The sequence below is a fragment of the Phacochoerus africanus genome, chromosome 3 (genome assembly GCF_016906955.1).
Source record: "Phacochoerus africanus isolate WHEZ1 chromosome 3, ROS_Pafr_v1, whole genome shotgun sequence".
Classification (NCBI taxonomy): domain Eukaryota; kingdom Metazoa; phylum Chordata; class Mammalia; order Artiodactyla; family Suidae; genus Phacochoerus; species Phacochoerus africanus.
Genome location: NC_062546.1, coordinates 112,687,022 through 112,713,111, shown reverse-complemented (window position 1 = coordinate 112,713,111; position 26,090 = coordinate 112,687,022). Strand labels below are relative to the sequence as shown.

The window sequence follows — 26,090 nt, the reverse complement described above, 5'->3', positions numbered from 1 at the left end:
GAAAACAAAAGTTCTAAAGCTTTTAGAATAAAGCATAGGAGACAGTCTTTTTGACTCTGTGATAGGGAAAAATTTCTTAGATAAGGTAAATAATGGATTTTAAAGAAAAAAGTCTAAGTTGTACTTCATCATATTTAGAATCTTTTTCTTTTGGCTCTGTTAAGAAAAATAAAATGACAAACTCTGAAATGGGAGAAAATATTTACAAATTATATATGTTCAAACATATAAATATATATTCAAAAGCCAATTTCAAGGACTTTTATTCAAATACATAAAAAGACAATTAAGAATTCTGTTTTCTGGTCTAACATGTGAGAAGTTTAGAAGGCACTACTCAGTCCTTACGAGAAAAAAGCTAAACAAATTGACAAAGCAACAACTCTTCTAACATCCGCCAGAGAAGTGAGATCACAGAGTAAACCACTGCCCTTCAAACTGGAAAAACTAACAGGTGAATGCAGAGAATCACAGCTTACTGGAGTAGCAACCCACTAGCTAAAAACTTTTGGGAACCAGCATCTGAGTAGAAAACCTGAACTGTAATTGACGAATTTCTGTGGATTCAATGTATACAACAGTTACACTTTAAAACTCCAGAGGAACCCAGTCATAGGGAGGCCCTCACAATTTTCTGAGTTTTACCTCCAGAAACTTGAACTGGTTGCCACAGTGAATACTGGAGAAAAGTCTTCTGCTTTCAGCAGAGGGAGGGAAAACGAATCATTTTGAAATAGCCAGAACATTTTATTCTTGCAAAAGTCAGTTCTGACAAATACAAAGTTGTACTAAAAAAAAAAAAAAAAATCCGAAACTAAGAATAACCAAACATTTGATTGAAAGAAACAGGAAAAAGAACAACTAGCAGAGGAATAATTAAACTTTGCATGCATGGGCATATGAGTCAATATATGAAACGATTTTTTTGTTTGTTTGTTACACCATGGCATTTAGAAGTTCCTGGGCCTAGGGTGGAACCCGTGCTACAGCAGTAACCCAAGCCAATGCAGTGACAACACTGGGTCCTTAACCCAGAGAACCACTAGGGAGCTCCTATACAGCTTTTTAAAAAGTATATTATTGCTGCCTGTTGTGAAGATGTTCATTGGAAATACCAATTAAAAATACCAGTAAGAAAAAAGACAACACCAGAAAACTCAAACTTCTTATATTGGTATGTTTCATCATTTAGAACAAACTTGCTACTGAAGTCTGTAAAAGTTGATTGAAAGCACTCAATCTTGTAAAATATAGATAAGTTTGGAGCCAGCATCCCAGTGAAATCAGAGGTCTGGATTGACCAGCCTGAATTCTGGGACCACTTTTTTGGGGGGTAGAGGTTTGGGGTTTTTGCCATTTCAGAGAGAGAAGCTCAGAAGTCTGATGCTGCTTTTAACAGCTTCCACATCAAAGAAATTCTCTGTATAAATAGAATTATTACAAAAGCAAGAATATAAGAAAACATTTCAAGAGAATAGGAGTTAACAACGTATCTAGTAACTATTTTCTCTAAGGTTTTGGCTCCACAGTAATTTGTTAATATTGTTCAATTTATATGGAATGTAGTGAAATGACAATTTCTTTTACAAACTAGTGAATGAGATGTTGATTTCAATAAGTCTCATACAAAGAAAGGGATTACCAAAACTGAATTTTAAGAAATGTTCCTGCTTTGTGAAGATATGCTGTGCTGCAGTTTTGTTTGATGGCACCTAATCATACATAATTGAGTAATGAAGCATTTGTTTATTAGAATTGTACCCATAAACACTGCTGTGATCCTAGAACATGTAGAAGGAAACGGAATAAACAGTGTGGTTCTGGGGAATGCTGCACACAAGACTGCAAGGTAGGAGATGATCTGCATTTTATAATAGCATTATGTTTCTTGAAAGACGTTTCATTCTTTAAAAAAATTTTAATATAGTTCATTTACAATGTTCTGTCGATTTCTGCTCAACAGCAAAGTGACCCAGTTATACGTATACATATATTCATTTTCTCACATTATCCTCCATCATGTTCCATCACAAGTGATTAAATATATAGTTCCCTGTGCCCTACAGCAGGATCTCATTGTTTATCCACTCCAAATGCAATAGTTTGCATTAACCCAAACTCCCAGTCTGTCCTACTTCCTCCCCCTCCCCCTTGGCAATAATAAGTCTGTTCTTTATGTCCCTGAGTTTGTTTCTTTTCTGTAGATAGGTTCATTGTGCCATATATTAGATTCCATATATAAGTGATCTCATATGGTATTTTCCTTTCTCTTTCTGACTTACTTCACTTAGTATGAGAGTCTCTAGCTGCGTCCATGTTGCTGCAAATGGCATTACTGCATTCTTTTTATGGCTGAGTAGTATTCCATTGTGTATATGTACCACATCTTCTTAATCCATTCATCTGTTGATGGACAAATTTTAGGTTGTTTCTATGTCTTGGCTATTGTGACTAGTGCCACAATGAACATAGGGGTGCATGTATATTTTTCAGTGAAGTTTTGTCTAGATATATGCCCAGGAGTGGGATTACTAGATCATATGGTAGTTATATATTTAGTTTTCTAGGTACCTCTAGGCTGTTTTCCATAGTGGTTGTACCAATTTACATTCCCACCAACAGTGTAGGTGAAATACGTGTTTCAAGGAGATGGAAAACATGTCAGTATTATATTCAGCCCTTCGCTTTACATTATATCCAAACGACATTGGACCCACTGTCACATTTCAGTCCACTCAATAATCTATAATTTCTAGGACTCTTCTGTATGTAATACCTGATGCTTCTCTCTCCTGACTTGACTTCCCATTTTGTACCATAAATCTTTCTTTTACCCTTTGGGATTTCTTTGTGATCAATATACATCTTGAGCTAACCCTCATAGGTTCTTACTTTCTAACACCCTACTTCACATGGGGACAGGAAGTTAGATTAGTTCTTTTGTTGGCCAAGAAAGAAACTCTTAAAGTAAATGACATCCTTAATATTGGAAGAAGAATATGATTTTGTTTTTGTCTTTTCAGGGCTGCATCCGTGGCATATGGAGGTTTCCAGGCTAGGGGTCAGATTGGAGCTGTTGCCACTTGCCTACACCACAGCCACAGCAATGCCAGATCTGAGCCGCATCTGTGACCTACACAACAGCTCACAGCAACACCGGATCCTTAACCCACTGAGAGAGGCCAGGGATCGAACCTGTGTCCTCATTTGATGCTAGTCAGAGTCATTTCCACTGAGCCACTATAGGAACTCTGAATATGATTTTTATCTTAATTAATTTCCCCTGGGTTTATTGATATAATCAGTATATAATATCTTGTAGTTTTAGGTGTACAACATAATGTGCTGTAATTATGTATCGTGATATGTGGCCACAATAAGGTTAGGTTATACATCCTCCACTTCATATACTGAGAACATTTAAGATCTGCTATCTTAGCAGTTTTCAGGGATATAACATTATTAACTCTAGTCACCATGCAGTATATTATGTTTTTAAGTTTTATTGAAGTATAGTTAATTTACAAGGTTGTGATAATTTCTGCTGTACAACAAAGTGACCCAATCATACATAAACACACATCCATTCTCTCTCAGATTCTTTTCCTATATAGATTATCACAGAATATTGGGTAAAGTTCTCTATGCCATACAGCAGGTCCCCATTGGCAAATTGTGCCATATCCCTCAGTATGCATATGTCAATTCCCAAACCCCAGCACAGTTTTAAACATGGTACGTAAAATAAACCTTCTTCTGTGTTTATTACAATTAAAAAATGTTTATGGGGTATATTTATTGTTTTATAAATGGTTGCTGATTTCTGCCTTAAGGATGGCATATGGAGAAACCAGGGGCTTCCCATGTGAGTATATCCTTAATGGGCTAAAAATAATTTTTATAATAATTCCCCAGCCTTGCTTTTTTGTAATTTTAGTAGTCTGCTTATATTTGCATTTCCCATACCTCTCATAAGCAATAGCCACTCTTTTATGTATGCACAACAAATTCAATCACCTAAGTGTCTATGCAATGCTTAAGTAGTTAACCAGAATACAATTTCCTTATTCCTCTTAGCAACTTAGAAAAAAATGGATGGAAATTTCAAGCCTTGAGAGAAAGAAAAATTGGGTGTCATTAACATGTAATTTTTTTTGTTTCTTTTCTCTTCTAGATAAGACCTGCTAATGTAATTTGTAGGAAATCAGCTGATGAATGTGATTTTATAGAGTACTGTAATGGGACTTATTCACACTGTGTGGCTGACACATTTGCACGTAATGGACAAAGTTGTGAATCTGGTTCCGCCTACTGTTATGAAGGACGATGTCGGTCATTTACTAAACAGTGTAGAAATTTAATTGGAGGAGGTAATGACTGAAACTTTCTTCTTCGTTCCAAAATTCTGATTATTCCAAGCTCTGTTATTTAATGCTATAAAACAAAAATGTAAGTGTATACTATGTGTAGGCCTAATGTATATTCGGATTAAAGGAAATAAAATTTTCTTGATTCTGAAAAAAAACTTCAGAATTTATAAGGAAGCCTTTATTTGCACAAGGGAGAAACCGCAGATAGAAATGTAGCTTCTTGGGAGGTCATATTGACAAAAAATTAATAGTCAATCTAAGGAAGAAATAGAGAATTTTATTCCAGCCAATTTGAGGATTATAACCCAGGAGATAGTCTTTCAAAAAGCTCTGAGAACTATTTTGCCTACTAGAAGTCAATGCAGTTTTACATGTTTTCAAAACAAAGGGTTATACATAAAAGTAACATGCTAACAGCATACCTAGTCCAGATCTGCACTCCAAGGCAAGTAATGGGTCATCATGACCCTTTATAGGATTGACAAGGAAATTTTATCTCCTAAGGAGTTATCTTGCTGATGCCAGAACATTGCTTTTTTAAAATCTTGACACATGAAGCAATGTGAGTACCAAACCAATGGTTATATTAGGGTTTCTCAACTTCATCACTATTGATATTTTAGGTCAGACAGTTCTTGTGAGTGGTAAGGGATTTTTCTGTGAGTTTTTCCCTTTTTTTTTTGCTTTTTTTTTGCCTTTTTTTAGGGCTGCACCCATGGCATATGGAGGTTCCCAGGCTTGGGGTCCAATTGGAGCTTCAGCTGCCGGCTTACGCCACAGCCACAGCAATTGCCAGATAGACCACGTCTGTGACCTGAACCACAGCTCATGGCATTGCCAGATCTTTAACCCACTAAGCAAGGCCAGGGATCAAACCTGCAACCTCATGGCTCCGTTGGATTCATTTCTGCTGAGCCACAATGGGAACTTCATTTTAGCTTTTTTTTTTTTTTTTTGTCTTTTATAGGGCCCCACCCACATCATATGGAGATTCCCAGCCTATGGGTCTAATCGGAGCTGTAGCTACCGGCCTACACCACAGCCACAGCAATGCAGGATCCAAGCCACGTCTGTGACCTACACCATAGCTCAAGGCAATGCCAAATCCTTAACCCACTGAGAAAGGCCAGTGATAGAACCTGCAACCTCATGCTTCCCAGTTAGATTCGTTTCTGCTGTGCCACAAACGGGAAATCCACATTTTAGCTTTTTAACAGCATTTTTTAATGGCCTTTTCCTTCCAGACACACTGATTGCAGACATCTTTGGTTTTCACACCTGGGGTGAGACTGCTACCGATTTCTAGAGGGTAAAAGTTAGGGTCACTGCCAAATATCCTGCAAGGCACAGCACAGTCCCTACAAGAAAGAATTATCTGACCCCCCAAATATAAGGACTTATTAATGCCATTTCATTAATTGCATTCTGGCTGTTTTGTAGTTCCATTGAGAGAAAATATTTGCAATCATAATTTGATAAGAAATTAATATCCAGAATATATAGAAAACTTCTAAAACTCAACAACAGAAAAAAGACTAATTCAAAAACAGGCAATCAATAGTATTTCTCCAAAGAAGATATGAACATGGCCAACAAGCACAAGAAAAGGAGCTCAACATCACTAATAATTAGGGAAATGCAACTCAAAATTGCAGTGAGATACTACCTCAACCCATTACAATGGCTGCTGTCAAAAAAAAAAAAAAAAAAAAACAGAAAATAACAGATGTTGACAAGGATGTGGAAAAATTGGAATATTTGGTGGGAATGTAAAATGGTATATCCACTGTACTGAGCATGAAGAGTCCTCAGGAAATTAAAAATGCAATTACTATATGACCTAGCAATTCCTCTTCTCTGTATACCCCAAAGAATTGAAGGCAGTGTCTTGGAAGAGACATCTGTGTACTCATCTTCATAGCATCATTACTCACAATAGCTAAAACTTGGAAGCAACCCAAATGTCCATGAATAGTAAAGCAACATGTGGTATATATAACAATGGAATGTTATATAGTCTTAAAAAGGATAGAAATTTTACCACAAGCTGAAACATGGATGAACCTTGACATTATGCTAAGTGAACTAATAAGCCAGTTATGAAAAGATAAATACTGTATGATTCCACTAAAATGAGGTACTTAGCATAGTCAATATCATAGATACAGGAAGTAGAATGGTGGTTGATAGGGGCTTGGGGGAGGGAAGAATGGAGAGTTATTATTCAATAGGTATAAAATTTCCATTTTACTGGATAAAAGAGTTCTGGGGATGGATGGTAATGATGGTTGCACGACAATGTGAATGCACAATAAACTGCTGATCCACACTCTTAAAAATGGTTAAGATGATTAACTTCATTATGTGTATTTTAACACAATAAAAATTTGTAGAAAAGCAAATAAAACACCAATTTACTTGAAATATAGAAACTATTTATTTTAAGGTTTCTTAAAAAATAACCAAGTTACATTTTTAAAGCTTCATTGCATTGTTTCCTTACTCTGAAGCCCATCAGCAATTAGAGTTTTACCACTTTATCATCATATTTTATACAGTTAGACCTAAACCTTTAATTTCTTGAAGCTTGGGAACTATTTCATTCCTTGTCAACATCTGTTATTTGTATTCTTTTAGAGGATAGCCATTCTGACCAGTGTGAAGTAACCTCAGTGTGGTTTTGGTTTCCATTTACCTTGGAACTAGTGATGTTGACCATATTTTCATGTGCCTTATGGTCATCTGCATTTCCTTTTTGGGAAAATGTCTGTTCAGCTCTTTTGCCCATTTTAGTTAGGTTATTTGTTTTTTTGATGTTGAGTTGTATGAGCTATTTGTATATGTTGTATGTTAACCTTTTATCCATCATATCATTTGTAAATATTTTCTCCCAGTTCATAGGTTGTCTTTTCATTTTGTTTATGGTTTCCTTTGCTGTGTAAAAGCTTTTAAGTTTAATTAGATCCCATTTGTTTATTTTGCTTTTATTTTCTTTGTTTTAGGAAACAAACAAGCAGAAATACTGCTGTAATTTATGTCAAAGAGTGTTCTGCCTATGTTTTTCTCTAGGCATTCTAGGGTATTCGGTATTACAGTTAGCTCATTGATACATTTTGAATTTATTTTTGTATATGGTGTAAGAAAATGTTTTAACTTCATTCTTTTACATGTAGCTGTCCATTTTCCCCAGCACTACTTATTGAAAAGAACTGCCTTTTCTACATTTTATATTTCCGCCTCCTTTATTGTAGATTAATTGACTATAAGTACTTCGGTTATTTCTGGGCTCTTTATACTCTTTCATTGATCTATGTGTTGGCTTTTGTGGCTTTCCCATGCTGCCTTGATTACTGTAGCTTTGTAGTTTATTCTGAAATCATAGAGCATGATTCCTCCAGGTCCGCTCTTCTTTATCAAGATTATTTTGGCTCTTTGGGTTATGTTGTGTTTCCATAAAAGTTTTAGAATTATTTGTTCTAATTCTGTAAAAAATGCCATTGGTATTTTTTTTTAATTTTTTTTATTACTCAACGCCATTGGATATTTTGATAGGTATTTGATTGAAGCTATAGATTGCCTTGGGTAGTATGATCAGTTTAACAATATTAATTCTTCCAATCTAAGAACATGGTGTATCTTTTTATCTGTCGTGTCTTCAGTTTCTTTAACCAGTATCATAGTTTTTGTCACCTTAGGTGTGTTTAGTCCTCAGTATTTTATTCTTTTTCATGGGATAATAAATGGGATTGTTTCTTTAATTTCTCTTTCTGATAGCTTGTTGTTAGCATGTAGAAATGTAACAGAGTTCTGTAGGTTAATTTTGTATCCTGCAACTTCACCATATTCATTGATGAGCTCTAGTAGTTTTATGGTGGCATCTTTAGGAATTTCTATATATGGTATCATGTCATCTGCAAACAGTGATAGTTTTATTTCATCCCTTTCCAATTTGGTTTCCTTTTATTTATTTTTCTTCTCTGTTGTGACTAAGACTTCTAAAACTGTATTGAATAAAATTGTCTTTTTTCCCTGTTATATACAGCAAGGCCTCATTGCTTATCCATTCTAAATGTAATAGTTTGCATCTGCTAATCCCAAACTCCTACTCCATCCTACTCCCTCCCCTTCTCCTTTGGCAACCACAAGTCTGTTCTCCATGTCTGTGAATCTGTTTCCATTCTGTAGATAGGTTCATTTGTGCTATATTTTAGATTCCATATATAAGTGATATCATATGGTGCTTGTCTTTCTCTTTCTGACTTACTTCAGTTAGTATGAGAATCTGTAGTTACATCCATGTTGCTGCTAAAGACATTATTTCATTCTTTTAATGGGTGAGTAGTATTCCATTGTGTATATGTACCAGATCTTCTTAATCCATCCATTGATGGAAATTTCGATTGTGTTCCTTCCTTTGTAAATTTTTGGAATAGTTTGAGAAAGATGGATATTAATTATTCTCTAAATATTTCAGATTCACCTTTGAAACCATATAGTCCTGGACTTTTGTTTGTTAGGAGTTTCAAAACTGCTGATTCAATTTCATTAAATCCAATTTCATTGGTATTGGTCTATTCATATCTTCTACCTCTTCCTGTTTCAGTTTTGGAGATTATACCTTTCTAAGAATTGTTTGTTTTTTCTAGGTTTTCTATTTTTCCATTTTTTCTAGGTTTTCCATTTCATTGGCATGTAGGTTTTCATAGTATTCTCTTAAAATCCTTTGTATTTCTGTGATGTCTATTTTAATGTCTCCCTTTTCTTTTCTGATTTTATTGATTTGCATCCTATGTCTTTTTTCTTGGTGAGTCTGGCTAAATGTTCATCAATCTTTTTATCTTTTCAGAGAAGAAGATTTTAAATTTATTTATTTATTTATTTATTTTTATTTTTTGTCTTTTTGCCTTTTCTGGGGCTGCTTCCTGCAGCACATGGAGGTTCCCAGGCTGTGAGTCTAATCGGAGCTATAGCCGCCAGCCTATGCCACAGCCACAGCAACACGAGATCCGAGCCTCATCTGTGACCCACACCACAGCTCACTGCAACACTGGATCCTTAACCCACTGAGCAAGGCCAGGGATCGAACCTGCAACCTCATGGTGTCTAGTTGGATTCGTTAACCACTGAGCCACAACGGGAACTCCAGAAGAAGCTTTTAGTTTCATTGATCTTTTAAAATTTTTTAAACTATAGCTGATTTACAATGTTCTGTCAATTTCTGCTATACCTCAAAGTATATATATATATATGTCAATATGTCAATCTGTCAATTTCTGCTATACCTCAAAGTATATATATATATATATATATATATATATATATATATACACACGTTCTTTTTCTGATATTACCCTTCATCATGTTCTCTCACAAGTGACTGTATATTGTTTCCATGTCTTAGCTGTTGTGGATAGCCGCAATGAACTGTTTGAATTATGGTTTTTGAATTAGGGTTTTTTCTAGATATATGACCAGGAATGGGATTGCTGGATCATATGGTAGTTCTATATTTAGTTTTCTGAGGAACCTCCATACTTTCCCATAGTGGTTGAATCAAGTTACATTCCCACCAGCAGTGTGTGTGTGGGGTTCCCTTTTCTTTACACCCTCTCCAGCATTTGTTATTTGTAGACTTATTAATGATGGCCATTAATAAGGTGGTACTTGACTGTAGGTTTTTTTTTTTTTTTGGTCTTTTTAGGGCCACGCCTGTGTCATATGGAGGTTCCCAGGCTTGGGGTCCAGTGGAGCTATAGCCTCCAGCCTATGCCAGAGCCACAGCAACATGGGATCTGAGCAGTACTGCAACCTATACCACAGCTCATGGCAATGCCAGATTCTTAACCCACTGAGCAAGGCCAGGGATCGAACCTGCAATCTCATGGATACTAGTCAAATTCATTTCTGCTGAGCCACAAAGGGAACTGCTATCCCAGTATTGAAGGCATGTCTTTGTCTGGAATTGTCACTGTGCAGCCCATGTGTGACAGTGGCTTTGGTAGGAGAACTGGATCTAAAATGAATGTGGGCCACATCTTCCCCAGTGTACACTGGCAGGCACCTCCATTGAAGGTAGGGCTGGATTCAGTGGGGCTAGAACCTGAGGCAGGTGGAAGCTGGAATTTCTCTTAGGCTCATTGGCAGTTACTACCTTATTGGAGATATGGCTGAGGCCTAAGGAGCTGGAGCAGAAGCCCTTAGAGAGTTGGGTTTCTCTCACTTGTATTGGCAGTCTCTGTCTTGGTTGCAAACAAGGGATTGAGGCTGCACTTCTGAGTTGATTCCACTTTTTCTTCAATGCTTGCATCTTGGTTAGAGGCTTGGTCAGAACCATAGCGGTTAGAGCCACACTACTGTACTTGGCTCCACTCTTTCCTAAATGTGTTTTCAATATGCTGCTTCTGAGCTGGAACTGGGGATAAGCAACTCTGTGTATTTTTTTTTGTGTGTGTGTGTCTTTTGTCTTTTTAGGGCTGCACCTGCAGCATATGAAGGCTCCCAGGCTAGGGGTCTAATTGGAGCTGTTGCTGCCGGCCTATGCCAGAGCCACAGCAATGCCAGATCCAAGCCACATCTGTGACCTACACCACAGCTCATGGCAACGCCAGATCCTTAACCCACTGAGTGAGGCCAGGGATCGGACCCACAACCACATGGTTCTAGTCGGATTCGTTTCTTCTGCGCCATGACGGGAACTCTGAGTCTGTGTATTTGCTCTTCAAGAGTAGAGTCTCATTTTCGTAGAACCCTCTGGTAAGCCCCAGCACTTTTCAAATCAACTAAGGGGGCTCTTCTCCCTGGTGTTGAAGTCCAGGGCTGGGATGCTTAGTATGTAGCTCAAACCCCTTGTTCCACAGGGAGGATCCCTAAGCCTATGATTTCCTTCTCCTTTTCTGGGTCACCCAATAGTGCTCTGGGACACTACTATCTCCCTTCTCTTCCCCTCCTACCAGACTCTGTCTGCTTCTTCCTTCACAGCTTTCGTTGTAGAAGAGTCACTCTGCTAGTCTTAAGGTCACTGTCAGTGAGAGTTACTCTATAAGTAGTTGTAGTTTTGATGCCTTCATGACAGAGATGAGCTCAGGGTCCTCCTTCACCATCTTGATCCACATATCTGGATCATTTTAATTGATTTGTCTCCTAGGTCATTTATTCTCTCTTTTACTTGTTCAAGTCTGCTGGTGAAGCTCTATTGAATTCTTTAGTTCACTCATTGTATTTCTTCATCTCTAAAATTTGTTTTTTAAAATGTTTTCTGCCTCTGTTGAAACTTTCAATTCATTCTTGTATTATTTTCTCTGTGTCATTAAATTGTTAATCTTTTTTCTTTGTGCTTTCTAAGCATCTTTAGAACAATTATTTTGAACTTGACAGATATTTCCTCTATCTATACTTCTTCGGGGCTTATTGTGTTTTGGTGGTGTCATTATTTCCCTGATTTTCATGATCCCTGTAGCCCTGCATAGGTGTCTGCACATTTGAGGAAACAGTCACCTTAAATTTTGCATTATCTTAATCCTGGCCTTTTATAGAATTTGAAAGAATTGAGAAGTTTAAATTAGAGTTAATCAAATCAGTGTTTAGATAATAGCAAATCAAGCAGCAAGCAGAAGCTAATTACTCATTGGTGGGTTGAAGAGCAGGCTTTTTCAAAAGAGAATTACTGATTATGGCTTCTCAGAAATCTATTTTGGCCTATTTTGTAGACTGCTATATATGTATGGATTGTATCTTTCAGGAGAGAGAGTGAAATTTATAGATCATGTTTTCCAATGACGAAAATCTGAAATTGCTGAGAAATCCCTTGTCAATTAAAAGTAGCAATGACCAAAGATCTCAGTTCTTACTACATGTGATTAACATGATCAACACAACCCACCTCTAAATAACCAAGTCGAAGTGATGAGGCAGCTTTAAATACCTTTTAATTTTCATGATCTTAAAATTAGATATAACTAAAAATTAAAAAGTCTGAAATAAATGAGCCTTCACTTCCTAATTTTAAAATTCAGTAGTTATTGTTTAGTGATTGTTAGGCTCTTTGGGTTTCTTATCAGTATTGCATTATAAAACCTATCCCCCTTTTTTTTTGTAATAAGAGGAAACTATATTTTTACATTGGATAGGTAACTAAGGCAGAACATAAACAATTTAGCAGTACTAAAGAGACAATGACCTCTTATTTTTCTAACGGTATATAGCCATTTGAACAATGCTGCTCTTTACATAATTAATCTTGATCTATTGCCAGCAGCTTTTAAAGTCTGATAATTATAAACCTTCCTAGGGGAGCTCCTGTCATGACTCAGTGGATTACAAACCCAACATAGTGTCCGTGAGGATGCGAGCTTAGTCCCTGGCCTTGCTCAGCAGGTTAAGGATCTAGCATTGCCTCAAGCTGCAGTGTAGGTCACAGATGGAGCTGGGATCTTGTGTTGCCATGGCTGTGGCATGGGCCTGCAGCTGCAGCTCCGATTTGACCCCTAGCTTGGGAACTTCCATATGCCACAGATTCAGCCATCTTTTAAAGGAAAAAACAAAAAACACAAAACCTTCCTTGGGATGACATTTCAGTTTCCAGATTCTGTTTCTTCTTTCTATAATGATAACTGGAATTGTGTATTGCAATTTACTTATTTAAATTTCTTTTTTTCATTTAGAATCAACAGGTGCTTCATTCTCTTGTTTTGATGAAATAAATTCAAGAAAAGATAGATTTGGAAACTGTGGCAGAGAATATTGTAATTACCCGTATGTATTTTGAAAGTGATAATTTCATTTGGAATGTAGGTTATATATTGCTAAGATTCTAGAATATATTATTATGTATACAAACTAAGATGCCATTTTATAACAGGTTTTCTTTGTTTTGTGATCTGAGCTGAACAGTGTAATCCATTTCCTACAAATGTGTTCAGTGCCTATAATGTTACAACAATAATCATAAAAATCACCTCTATTTATTGTTGGGATGAGCTGGGCATTTGTTAGATCATTTGTATATATTATATATTTATGTTATAAATATATATTTATATACATCAAATGTTTGTAGTTAGAATTACGAATTACTTATCCCACTTACTAATGAAAAAAAATTTGGAGAACAATGATCATTTGCTCAAATTTAGGAAGCTAATATAGAACAGATCAGAGGTGTCAGACTGCAAAAATGGTTAATTTTTCCCTTACAAAACAAAAAGAGCCACGTCATATGAGTCCGTGTGCTCAAAAAATGCACTGAGAGAAAACTTTTGAAACCTGAATTTAAATTTGTAAAAATAACTTTAAAAGTTTGCTGTATCAACAATCTATGTTATTTCTGAAAATAATATGATACTTTTTTTCCCCTTGTGCTTCTAGCCATTTGTTATGTGGAAAATTAGTTTGTAACTGGCCACACAAATATTTAATTTCACGTGCAAATTTATCTGTGATTTATTCACATGTACGAGAGCAAATGTGTGTATCTACATTTCTAAATGCAGAGAAAATACCTAGAGATACAATTACTACAGTTGAATTCCCTCAAGACAGAGATCGAACATTTGTACAAGACGGCACTGTGTGTGGACCTGAAATGGTAATTAGAATGAAAATTTTTAAGTGTTTTAAAAATTATATTTTACGGTTTTACTCACTATAACAATATACCAATCAGTGCATTTTTAAAAAGGCTTTTGAGTTATTTGCTATAAAATTCACCCATGGTAAGTGTACAATTCATTGCTTTTAATTAATTTATAGAGTTGCACAACCATCATCACATTCAATTTTGAGACCATGATTTCACCTCCCAGATTTCACTCTTGCCCATGTTGACCACCTCCAGCCCTAAGCAATACCCCGATTTCATCCATTATTAACATGTAAAAATAGTATGGTACATTTACTACAGTCAGTGAACCAATGTTGATACATTCTTAGTAACTGAATTTCATGCTTCATTCAGATTTCCTTAACTTTTATCTAGTGTCCTTTTGCAGAATTCCACTCTGAATACTACAGGAAATTTATTAAATATCTGTCCTTAAATTCCTCTTGAGAGTTTCTCAAAATTGTCTTGTTTTTGATGCCTTGAAAATTTGGGGTAGAACTAGTTGATATTCTGTAGAATGTTCCTCAACTTGGATTTGTGTAATGTTTTTCTTATGATTAAACTGGGATTATGTATTCTTGGGAGAAAAATTGCACAGGTAAAGTGTCTTTCATCATATTATATTAAGTATGTGTGCATGTTAATTTTTTTTAATGTTTATTTTTTGTCTTTTTGCCTTTTCTAGGGCCGCTCCCGCGGCATATGGAGGTTCCCAGGCTAGGGGTCTAATCGGAGCTTATAGCTGCTGGCCTACTCCAGAGCCACAGCAACGCAGGATCCGAGCCGCGTCTGCAACCTACATCACAGCTCATGGCAACGCTGGATCCTTAACCCACTGAGCAAGGCTGGGGATTGAACCCGCAACCTCATGGTTCATAGTCGGATTCGTTAACCACTGAGCCACGATGGGAACTCCCTGTGTGTGTGTTAATATTAACCTCAGTTACCTGGCTGAAGTAATGTTTGTTGGATTGCTCACCAAAATTACTCTTTTTCCCCCTCTTTCCATATTGCACTTTATTGAAAGAACTCATTATGTATATACCAGACTTTAAGAGTAGGAAGTTATGTTCCATCTTACTGAGGGCTCAGGACCTACATACATTTTTTTTTATTGAAATATAGTTGATTTATGATATCATATAAGTTTCAGGTATACAACAGGATGATTTAATTTTTTATAGCTTATACTCAACTTAAAAATATATTTTTTGTCTTTTTAGGGCTGCATATGGAGGTTCCCAGGCTAGGGGTCTAATTGGAGCTACAGCTGCTGGCCTACACCAGAGCCACAGCCATGCCAGATCCGAGCTGGGACCTACACCACAGCTCACGGCAACACCAGATCATTAACCCACTGAGCAAGTCCAGGGATCGAACTACAACCTCATTGTTCCTAGTCGAATTCGTTTGTGCTACACCATGACAGGAGCACCTACTGTAATATATTGGCTATATTTCCTTTGCTGTACAATATATCCTTGTAGCTTGTTTATTTTACATATACCCTTAATCCTCTATGCCTCTCTTGTCCCTCTCCACTTCCCTATCTGCACTGGTAAACAGTAATTTGTTTTCTATATCTGTTCTATTTAGTTAAGTTCACATGTTTGTCTTATATTTTCTATTCCACATAAAAGTGAAAATATACAGTATTTGTCTTTATCTTTCTGACTTATTCCATAAAGCATAATACCCTTCAGGTCCATACATGTTGTCACAAATGGCAAAATTTCATTTGTGTTTATGGCTGAGTAATAATCTATTGTGTGTGTGTGTGTATGTATATATACCACATCTTTATTACTCATTTGTAGATGGACACTCAGGTTGCTTCCATATCTTGACTATTATAAATAATGCTGCTATGAATTTGGATGAATATATCTGTTTAAATTTGTGGGGTGTTTTTGACCGCACTTATGGCATATGGAAGTTCCCAGGCCAGAGACTGAATCTGAGCTGCAGTTGGGACCTGGTGCAGCTGCAGCAGTGCTGGATCCTTAACCCACTGTGCCGGACTGGGTATTGAAGTGACCTGAGCCACTGCAAAGACAATGCTGGATCCTTAACCCACTGTGTGATAGGGTTAACTCCTCAAATTAGTTTCCATTTTCTTTGGGTATATATCCAGCAGTGGAATTCCTGGATCATATGGTAGCTCTGATTCTTCCAGCTCTATTTTTCTTGGTCAGGATGCTTTGGCTATTCAGGATCCTTTTTGTTTCCATACAAATTAAAAGGTTTTTGTTGTTGTTGTTGTTCTAGATCTATGAAAGATGCCATTAGTTTTGATAGGAATTGCACTGAATCTGTAGATTGCCTTGGGTAGTATAGTCATATTGACAAGATTGACTCTTCCAATCCAAGAGCATGGTATATATTTCCATCTGTTTGTGTCATGTTCATTTCTTTCACCAGCGTCTTGTAGTTTTCAGAGTATGGATCTTTTCCTCTTTAGGTAGGGTTATTCCTAGGTATTTTTTTCTTTTGGATGTGGTGATAAATGGAATTTTTCCTTAACTTCTCTCTCTGATTTTTCATTATTAGTGTATAGGAATGGAAGAGATTTCTGTATGTTGTGTTTGTATCCTGCGACTTTACCAAATTTATCAGTGGACGCTAGTGTTTTATGGTACCACATTTAGGATTTTCTATGTAAATTATTTAGTATTGTATTTGGATTGTTTTTCCTTTTGTGTGTGTGTATCTATTGTAGTTTTTTGGTTTTTGATTCCCATGAATTTTTTTTTTTGGTCTTTTTAGGGCCACACCATGGCATATGGAGGTTCCCTGGCTAGGGGTCTAATCAGAGCTACAGCTGCTGGCCTATGCCACAGCCACAGCAACACCAGATCTGAGCCACATCTGGATCTACACCACAGCTCACAGCAATGCAGGTTCCTTAACCTACAGAGTGAGGCCAGGGATCAAACCTGCAGCCTTATGGTTCCTAGTCGGATTTGTTTCCACTGCACCATGATGGGAACTCCCCCATGAAATTTTGATATAGCAGTCTATGTATATACAAAATTGTTTTAAGTTGCTGTCTTTTAATTCAGATGCATTTTCAATATTCTGCATTTATCCTCTCCTCTTTTCACAATTTCTGCTTTTGATATTTTATTTGTTTGTGGATGATTTCCTACTTTAATTTTATGTTTTCCTTTACTGGTGAGCCTTGACATTCATAATTTTCTTGTTTCTAGTTGTGACCTTTTCTTTTCCACCTAAAGAAGTTCCTTTAGCATTTGTTATAAAGCTGGTTTGGTGGTACTGGATTCTTTTAGCTTTTGACTTTTCTATAGAATCTGAATGAGAGCCTTACTGGGTAAAGTATTCTTCATTGACAGTTTTTCCTTTTCACCACTTAAAATATATCATGCCACTCCCTTCTGGCATATAGAGTTTCTGCCGAAAAATCAGGCGATGACCTTATAGGGGTTTCCTTGTATGCTATTTGTTGCTTTTCCCTTGTTGCTTTTAATATTTTTTCTTTGTCTTTAATTTTTGTCAGTTTGATTAATATGTGGCTCAGAATGTACCTCCTTGCTTTTATTCTATATGGGACTCTGTGCATTCCTATGCTTGATTGTTTTCTTTCTTATGTTAGAGAAATTCTTGCCTATAATTCTTGAAATATTTTCTCATGCACTTTTTCTTTTCTTCTTCTGGGACTCCTATAATGTGAATGTTGGTGCATTTAATGTTGTCCCAGAGGTCTCTTAGAGTGTCCTCATTTCTTTTAATTTTTTTTAAATTCTTTATTGTATTCCACATCAGTGATTTTCACCAGTCTATCTCCCAGTTCACTTATTTGTTTTTCGGCCTCATGTATTCTGCTATTGATTCCTTCTAGTGTTTTTTTTTTTTTTTTTTTCATTTCAGTTAATGTAGCATGCATTTTTTGTTGTTGATGTTGTTCTTTAAATCTCCTAGAACTTTGTTAAACATTTCTTGAAACTTCTTAATCTCTGCCTCCATTCTTTTTCTCAGATCTTGGGTCATCCTTGTTATCATTACCCTGAATTCTTTTTCTGGTAGATTCACTGTCTCCTCTTCATTTAGTTGTTTTTGTAGGTTTTTATCTTATTCCTTCATCTGAAACATATTTCTCTGTCATCTCATTTTGTCTAACTTTCTGTGTTTGTGGTCTTCTTTCCACAAGTTGCAGGATTATATTTCTTCTTGCTTCTGTCTGCCTCGGTGGTTAAGTTTAGTCCAGGGGCTTCTGTAGGCTTTCTAGTGTGAGTGACTGATGCCTGCCCACTGATGCAGAGTTGGTTCTTGTCCCTTGTGGCAGCCAGGGACTTCTCCCCAATTATTCCTGGTTATAGTGCTCTACTCTCCTGCCCATCCATGCTGTCTCCACACAGTCAATAGCAATCCTCTCCCTGGGTCTGTTCCCCAAATCCCACTTTCCAACACCCAGCTCCTGCCCTTGTCAGTGGACACATGTCTCAGGCTGAGGTGCACAGGATGGTGGCACAAACCATCTCTGTGTGTCTTATTCTGGCCTGCCTACCACAGACTGGCTGTTATGTTCTCCTGCAAGCCTGAAAAGCTCCTATCCTGTCCCAAATGATCTCCCTGCTGGTGAGGTGATTCCCTGGGGAGGAACCTCTCTTCTCCTTTAGCTCCCTCCCAGTGGCACAGGTCCTGATCTTCTTCCACCTCTTTTTTTCCCCTTTTGTCCTACCCAGTTATGTGGAGATGCCTCTTGTCTTTTCTGCTAGTATTCAGTAGATGTGAGGATTGTTCCATTTGTAGATGTATTCTTCATGTATTTGTGGGAAGAAGTTAGTTCCACGTCCTCCTATTCTGCCATCATGGTCTCCTCATATTTAGCATATTTTTTTTTAGCATATCCCTTTACTACTTACTGTGATACAGGTGATTTTACTATTTTTGTCTTTTAACCTTTCTTCTAGATTTATATGTGTTGGATTTACTAGCATTACTGTATATTTGCCTCTACTAATAGCCTTTTTGTTTTGTAATTTTTATGTTTCTGGTTGCGGCCTTTTCTTTTTCATTTAGAGAAATCTCTTTCACATTTTTTGTAAAGCTGATTTGGTAGTACTGAACTCTAGTTCAGCTTTTACTTGTCTGTAAAACTTTTTAATCTTGCCATCAAATCTGAATGAAAGCTTTTCCAACAAGAGTATTCTTTGTTGTAAAAGTTTTTCTTCCTTTCATTATTTTAAGTATATTGTGCCACTCTCTTCTGGCCTGCAGAGTTTCTGCCGAAAGATTAGCTGATACCCTTATGTGAGATCCTTTATATGTAACTTAGGGATTTGTGCTTGCTGTTTTTTTTGTTTTTTGTTTTTTGTTTTTTGTTTTTTTTTGTCTTTGCCATTTCTAGGGCCGCTCCCTTGGGATATGGAGGTTCCCAGGCTAGGGGTTGAATCGGCGCTGTTGCCGCTGGCCTACACCAGAGCCACAGCAATGCGGGATCCGAGCTGCGTCTGCAGCCTACACCACAGCTCACGGCAATGCCGGATCCCTGACCCACTGAGCAAGGCCAGGGATCGAACCTGCAACCTCATGTTTCCTAGTCAGATTCATTAACCACTGAGCCATGACGGGAACTCCTGCTTGCTGTTCTTAATAGCCTCTCTCTATATTTAATTTTTGCTATTTTCACTACAGTGCATTTGGTGTGGTCCTGTTCAGGTTGATCCTATTTCGAACTTTCTCTGATTTCTGTACCTGGATGTTTGCTTTCCTTTCCAAGTTAGACAGTTTTTTAGCTGTTACATCCTCAAATATGTTTTCAGCCCCTTTCTTGCTTCTCCTTCTGGGACCCCAGTAATGTGAATATAGTGTTCCTGATGTTGTCCCAGAGATCTCTTAAACTTTGCTCTTTTCTTCTTATTCTTTTTTCTGTTTAGCATCAGTAATTTCCACTATTCTACCTTTCTCTTCACTGATCTATACCTCTGTATCAATTAGTCTGTGATTGATTCCTTATAGTGTATTTGCCATTTAAGTTATTGTATTCTTCATCTATGTTTGGTTTTTCTTTATGTTTTCAAACTCTTTTTCAAAAACTTTTAGCTGTTCACTCTGTTGTTTCAATCTTATTCTGATTTCTCTGATTATTACCTTGAATTCTTCATTGGGTAGAACTTACAAATTACTTTAATACCTTCAAGACTTTCTGTTAAGCTCTTTTTTTAGAGCATAGGGTACATTTTTTAAAGTCTAAATTTTACTATAGGCTAAATTTGCCCCACTTCTGAGTGTGGCTATTCTGTGGTCTCTATCGAATGTTCTATGCATTCAACAGGGTCTATCTATTCAGGCTGATAGGACCTTGGATGATTTCTGTGTTGTGTAATCAGGAATTATTCATCTTATAGATCCTTGGTAATTTTTCTTTCTCTGGAAGTTGTTCTTGTTAAGTCTTGTAGATATTTCCCCTGTGCAGATACAGATTATTTTCAGCCAAAGATATAATGCAATTCCTGCTCAGATTTATAAAAGTCTTTCCTTTGTAGTTCCCTCCTCTAAAATAGTTTTCCCAGAAAATTCTAGGTTCCAGAGCTTCCCAACCTTCACATACTTAAATCTCTGTCTTTTTTTACTTAACAAGATTTCTAGGCTATGTTTGGGTTCCTTCTTTCTACACCTTAGTCAGGAAATTGCCTAGAGATTGCAGAGACTTAGGCAAACATTGAAGAAAAGCAGGAACTGTTGGTTGATCAAAAGCTTGAATGGCTGTAGTTAGTTTATTAGAGTTACCAATAGTATGAGTATGGAGAAAAGCAAAATCTATTATTTTGGGGACAGAGTTGTGATAATAACTATTTATTAAGACCTTGATCTTAAGTTTCTCTTCAGGATAAGAAAATACCTTAGAGAGAAATTGACTTGATTTTCCAGGAACTTTCAATCTATTCTTGTAACCTATACAATATATGAAACTTTTATGCTGAGAACATTAGTTATGCTTATATTAATAACATTAAAAATTAACCTATGGAAGGGGACTGAATTTCTTTGGCAGTGCTTCCTGTGCATCTCTCCCCCTTTTATCTAATCAAGAAGTAATAAATAATGCCATAAATTAGGAGTATGTGATTAACATATACACATTACTATGTATAAAATGGATAGGTGACAAGGACTTACTCTATAGCACTAGGAACTATATTCAATGTCTTGTAATCACCTAAAATGGAAAAGAATTTGAAAAAGATACATATATTAATACCTTTTAAAATTGCACCTCACAAAATCAAATACCTCGGAATACACCTGACCAAGGAGGTAAAGGACCCATATGCCGAGAACTATAAAACTTTAATCAAAGAAATCAAAGAAGATGTAAAGAAATGGAAAGATATTCCATGTTCCTGGATTGGGAAAATCAAGATTGTAAAAATGACCATACTACCCAAAGCAATCTACAGATTCAATGCAATCCCTATCAAATTACCCATGACATTTTTCACAGAACTAGAACAAACAATCCAAACATTTATATGGAACAAACAAAAGACCCAGAATCGCCAAAGCAATCCTGAGAAACAAAAACCAAGCAGGAGGCATCACTCTCCCAGACTTCAAGAAATACTACAAAGCCACAGTCGTCAAAACAGTGTGGTACTGGTATCAAAACAGACAGATGGACCAATGGAACAGAATAGAGAACCCAGAAATAAACCCTGACACCTATGGTCAATTAATCTTTGACAAGGGAGGCAAGAACATCAAATGGGAAAAAGAAAGTCTATTCAGCAAGCATTGCTGGGAAACCTGGACAGCTGCATGCAAAGCAATGAAACTAGAACACACCCTCACACCATGCACACAAATAAACTCCAAATGGCTGAAAGACTTAAATATACGACAGGACACCATCAAACTCCTAGAAGAAAACATAGGCAAAACACTCTCTGACATCAACATCATGAATATTGTCTCAGGTCAGTCTCCCAAAGCAATAGAAATTAGAGCAAAAATAAACCCATGGGACCTCATCAAACTGAAAAGCTTCTGCACAGCAAAGGAAACCCAAAAGAAAACAAAAAGACAACTTACAGAATGGGAGAAAATAGTTTCAAATGATGCAACCGACAAGGGCTTAATCTCTAGAATATATAAACAACTTATACAACCCAGCATCAAAAAAGCCAATCAATCAATGGAAAAATGGGCAAAAGACCTGAATAGACATTTTTCCAAAGAAGATATACAGATGGCCAACAAACACATGAAAAAATGCTCAACATCGCTGACTATAAGAGAAATGCAAATCAAAACTACCATGAGATATCACCTCACACCAGTCAGAATGGCCATCATTAATACATCCACAAATAACAAGTGCTGGAGGGGCTGTGGAGAAAAGGGAACCCTCCTACACTGTTGGTGGGAATGGAAACTGGTACATCCACTATGGAGAACAGTCTGGAGATACCTTAGAAATCTATACATAGAACTTCCGTATGACCCCGCAATCCCACTCTTGGGCATCTATCCGGACAAAACTCTCCTTAAAAGAGGCACGTGCACCCGCATGTTCATTGCAGCACTATTCACAATAGCCAGGACATGGAAACAACCCAAATGTCCATCGACAGATGATTGGATTTGGAAGAGGTGGTATATATACACAATGGAATACTACTCAGCCATAAAAAAGAATGACATAATGCCATTTGCAGCAACATGGATGGAACTAGAGACTCTCATGCTGAGTGAAATGAGCCAGAAAGACAAAGACAAATACCATATGATATCACTTATAACTGGAATCTAATATCCAGCACAAATGAACATCTCCTCAAAAAAGAAAATCATGGACTTGGGGAAGAGACTTGTGGCTGCCTGATGGGAGGGGGAGGGAGTGGGAGGGATCGGGAGCTTGGGCTTATCAGACACAACTTAGAATAGATTTACAAGGAGATCCTGCTGAATAGCATTGAGAACTTTGTCTAGATACTCATGTTGCAACAGAAGAAAGGCTGGGGGAAAAATGTAATTGTAATGTATACATGTAAGGATAACCTGACCCCCTTGCTGTACAGTGGGAAAATGAAAAAAAATTATAAATTAAAAAAAAAAAAAGATACATATATATGTATGTATATATGGATACATACACATATATGCATATATATGGATATATATATGCATATATGTGTGTACATATATATTTGAATTGCTTTGCTGTACACCTGAAGCTAACACAACACTGTTTTTTTTAAAAAAGCATTAAAAAAAGAAATCTATTGTAAAATTCTTACCAACTTCAATTTAGGAACAATGGTATTTGTCATTTTGTAAAAAGCTATGACAATGTTATGAGTTTTCATTTAAAAACTCATATCTTACAAAAACTAAATAATGAAGAATATCAAATTGTAATTATTTCTAGCATCCTTATATTTATAAGAATCTGAAAAGGAAAAGATGTTTGTATATGCATAACTGAATCACTTTGTTGTATAGCAGAAATTATCACAACATTGTAAATAAATTATTCTTCAATAAAACAAAAGAGAGCGAACAAATCTGTTATTTTCTGAAGGAAATTTCAGAAATCTCAAAGATAGTTTTAGATATGAAAAAAATCCTGAAGGAAAAAGTTGTTTTGACGTCAGACTCCGATCTTGGTAGGACAAAATCACCAGAGCTGTCTGAGGTAATATAGTTACTTAAGTAGAAAAGATTATTGGTATCTAGTAAAAGTTACTTAACTCTGTGTTAATCAAGGTGGCAATGCAAGACCTTATATTAAATAGGAGAAAGTTGTGAAATTATAGAGAAATTTAGCTCTTTCAAAAATGGAGAAGTTCTAAAAATAACCATTTACATGATACAAAGCACAGAAAATTATTCTAGTGAATCTCTGCTATATTGATAGATTTACAGAAAGTAAACAAAAACCTTGTATTACTCTTATCTGGAGCAAATTAAATACTTCACAACCAACTTCTATGTACTCAATTAAAAAAACCCAAATTCTAATTTTTCATCATTATTGTATTAGGCCCTAAAGTATTCACAAATACATTAAAAAATACATTATTGTATTAGGCCCTAAAGTATTCACAAACACTTTTAAAAAATTATCTTATGAATGACCCCACCAAAACTGAACGATTGTTGCTAAAATTTTTTCAGATTCATTATTTTCTTGGTTAAAGTTACTATAAAGAAGACAAAGGTTACTTTACACAAAACATCTATAATTTTCTATGTGCATTCTTAACTTTCACTGTTCTCTTTCACATTATGAAGGAACCAGACATAATATTAGGATAAAACTCTTTTGTCTTTTGTGAAGCAATTACACATCCCATTACCCTGAGACATAGTTGTCTTCTGCCATTATTGCTACTAGTATGTCCCAATTGTAGTAATTATAATTTTTAACCCAGTTAAAAGAAGTGAGTAGTAGGTAATTTATTACTGTCTTTCATACAGGAACTAGTTAGCAACCGAAAAACTCATACACACATAATACAATCTCTTATAGTCACACTAATTTTCTTTCTAAAGTGGCAAAAATGAACAAGTTAATTATTTAACACAATCCAAAAGTATAGCCATTCTGTAATATATAAAATAAACAAAACTGGGTAGCTATATCCAATCTCTTGGAATAGATCATGATGGAAGATAACGTAAGAGAAATAATGTGTGTATATATGATTGGATTGCTTTGCTGTGCAGCAGAAATTGGCACAACATTGTAAATCAACTATACTTTAATAAAAAGTAATCAAAAGCAAAAAATAAAAAAATAAGAAAATTTTCTGTGTATACATGTGTGTATTCCTTGTATGTACACTTGCAAATGTGTACACATCACAGGCAGACTTACTGACTTGGTCAAGAATCAGAAAACGACAACAAAAACAAAAACCAAAATGAGAAGAAAAAACTCAGAGAAATGGAGAATTAGCCAAGTTAAATTTTTGATGCCACTTGGTAATCATCATATAAGGCATGTGTATATCAGGAAAGACATGTCTATACTTAAATAGTTCAAGGAGAACATTTGCTCGGCAAAGAAACTTGACTATGGTATGAGTCAACTTAAGTATCTCATTGTGGTCTTGAAAATTTAAAAAAATTTTTTTAAAAAAATGACTCTTATACAATATAAATTAAGCTCCTGTCAAACATATAGCTCATGAATGAGGGAAAAAATTGTTAAAGCTAGTTCAAAGAGAGTTTGAAGAACTGTATATTTAGAGGCATTAGGGAAAAGAATGTTTAAATATAATTGCTAGGTTTGATATGAAATCTGCTAATGTCTTATAAAGGAATAAAGCCATAATTTGGGGGTTATCTTTTTAATAAGGCAAAACTCATTTACGTAGCTACTAGGCAAAATCTACGTTAACATACGACTTCACAAAATCTGGGCTCTTATCAGTAGTGACTACCAAGTTACACAATTTAGATTATTTAATAATTTAATTAAATAATCTTTAGGTTTCCATGAAATGGGTCCTTTAATGAATGTTCAAATATGACATTGAAAAGAAATGTGGTTTTCCCATTTTCTCTATTTACAAGTTTTGGGCAATTTTTAACAGATATATTAGCAATATTCCAGTAATATTTCTTTTTAATGATCTCCACATTAAATGTTTTTAACAGCAACATTACTTTTATGTAAAAATCTTTTTTAAAAATGTTCTGCAATATGTACTCAAGTTTTTTGCATGCACTATAAGAAGTAATTTTTAGCCAACATTTTTGAGGATCTCATCTGAATGCAGGTTTTGGTTGAGTAATGTATTATGTGATCCAGCATTTTTCCTTCTGTGGGCTGTTTTTGCAACAACTTCCATGAACTGAATTCATTGTTTCAGTAGAAACACCAAATTTACTCTCATTTTAACTTTTTATAATCAATTCTGACTTTTTTTTCTCATTGGTAGATGAATGTTTTAATGAAATTGAATATTATTGCACTATTATATTCTGCTATAATACAATTCATGTTATACTTGTCATTTATATTATACATAAGAATAAGAAAATCAATACTAACAATATTATAGCATGCTATAATTATAGAATGTTTTTAGAAAGTTCTAATGTTCTATAAACAGTGTGTCTAACTATAGTTTAATGTTGTAATTAATCCT

The 26,090-nt window shown here is 35.8% G+C and overlaps 1 protein-coding gene across 1 annotated transcript in view; it reads left to right on the top strand.

Moving 5' to 3' along the window:
* Positions 1 to 26,090, top strand: part of LOC125121943 (disintegrin and metalloproteinase domain-containing protein 5-like) — a 91,144-nt gene that overhangs the window by 43,312 nt on the left and 21,742 nt on the right. The window contains exons 9-12 of the mRNA XM_047770235.1: positions 1,754 to 1,849; positions 4,175 to 4,370; positions 13,031 to 13,121; positions 13,734 to 13,953. Coding sequence (XP_047626191.1) covers positions 1,754 to 1,849; positions 4,175 to 4,370; positions 13,031 to 13,121; positions 13,734 to 13,953 — 603 coding nt within the window. The remainder of the gene's footprint in view (positions 1 to 1,753; positions 1,850 to 4,174; positions 4,371 to 13,030; positions 13,122 to 13,733; positions 13,954 to 26,090) is intronic.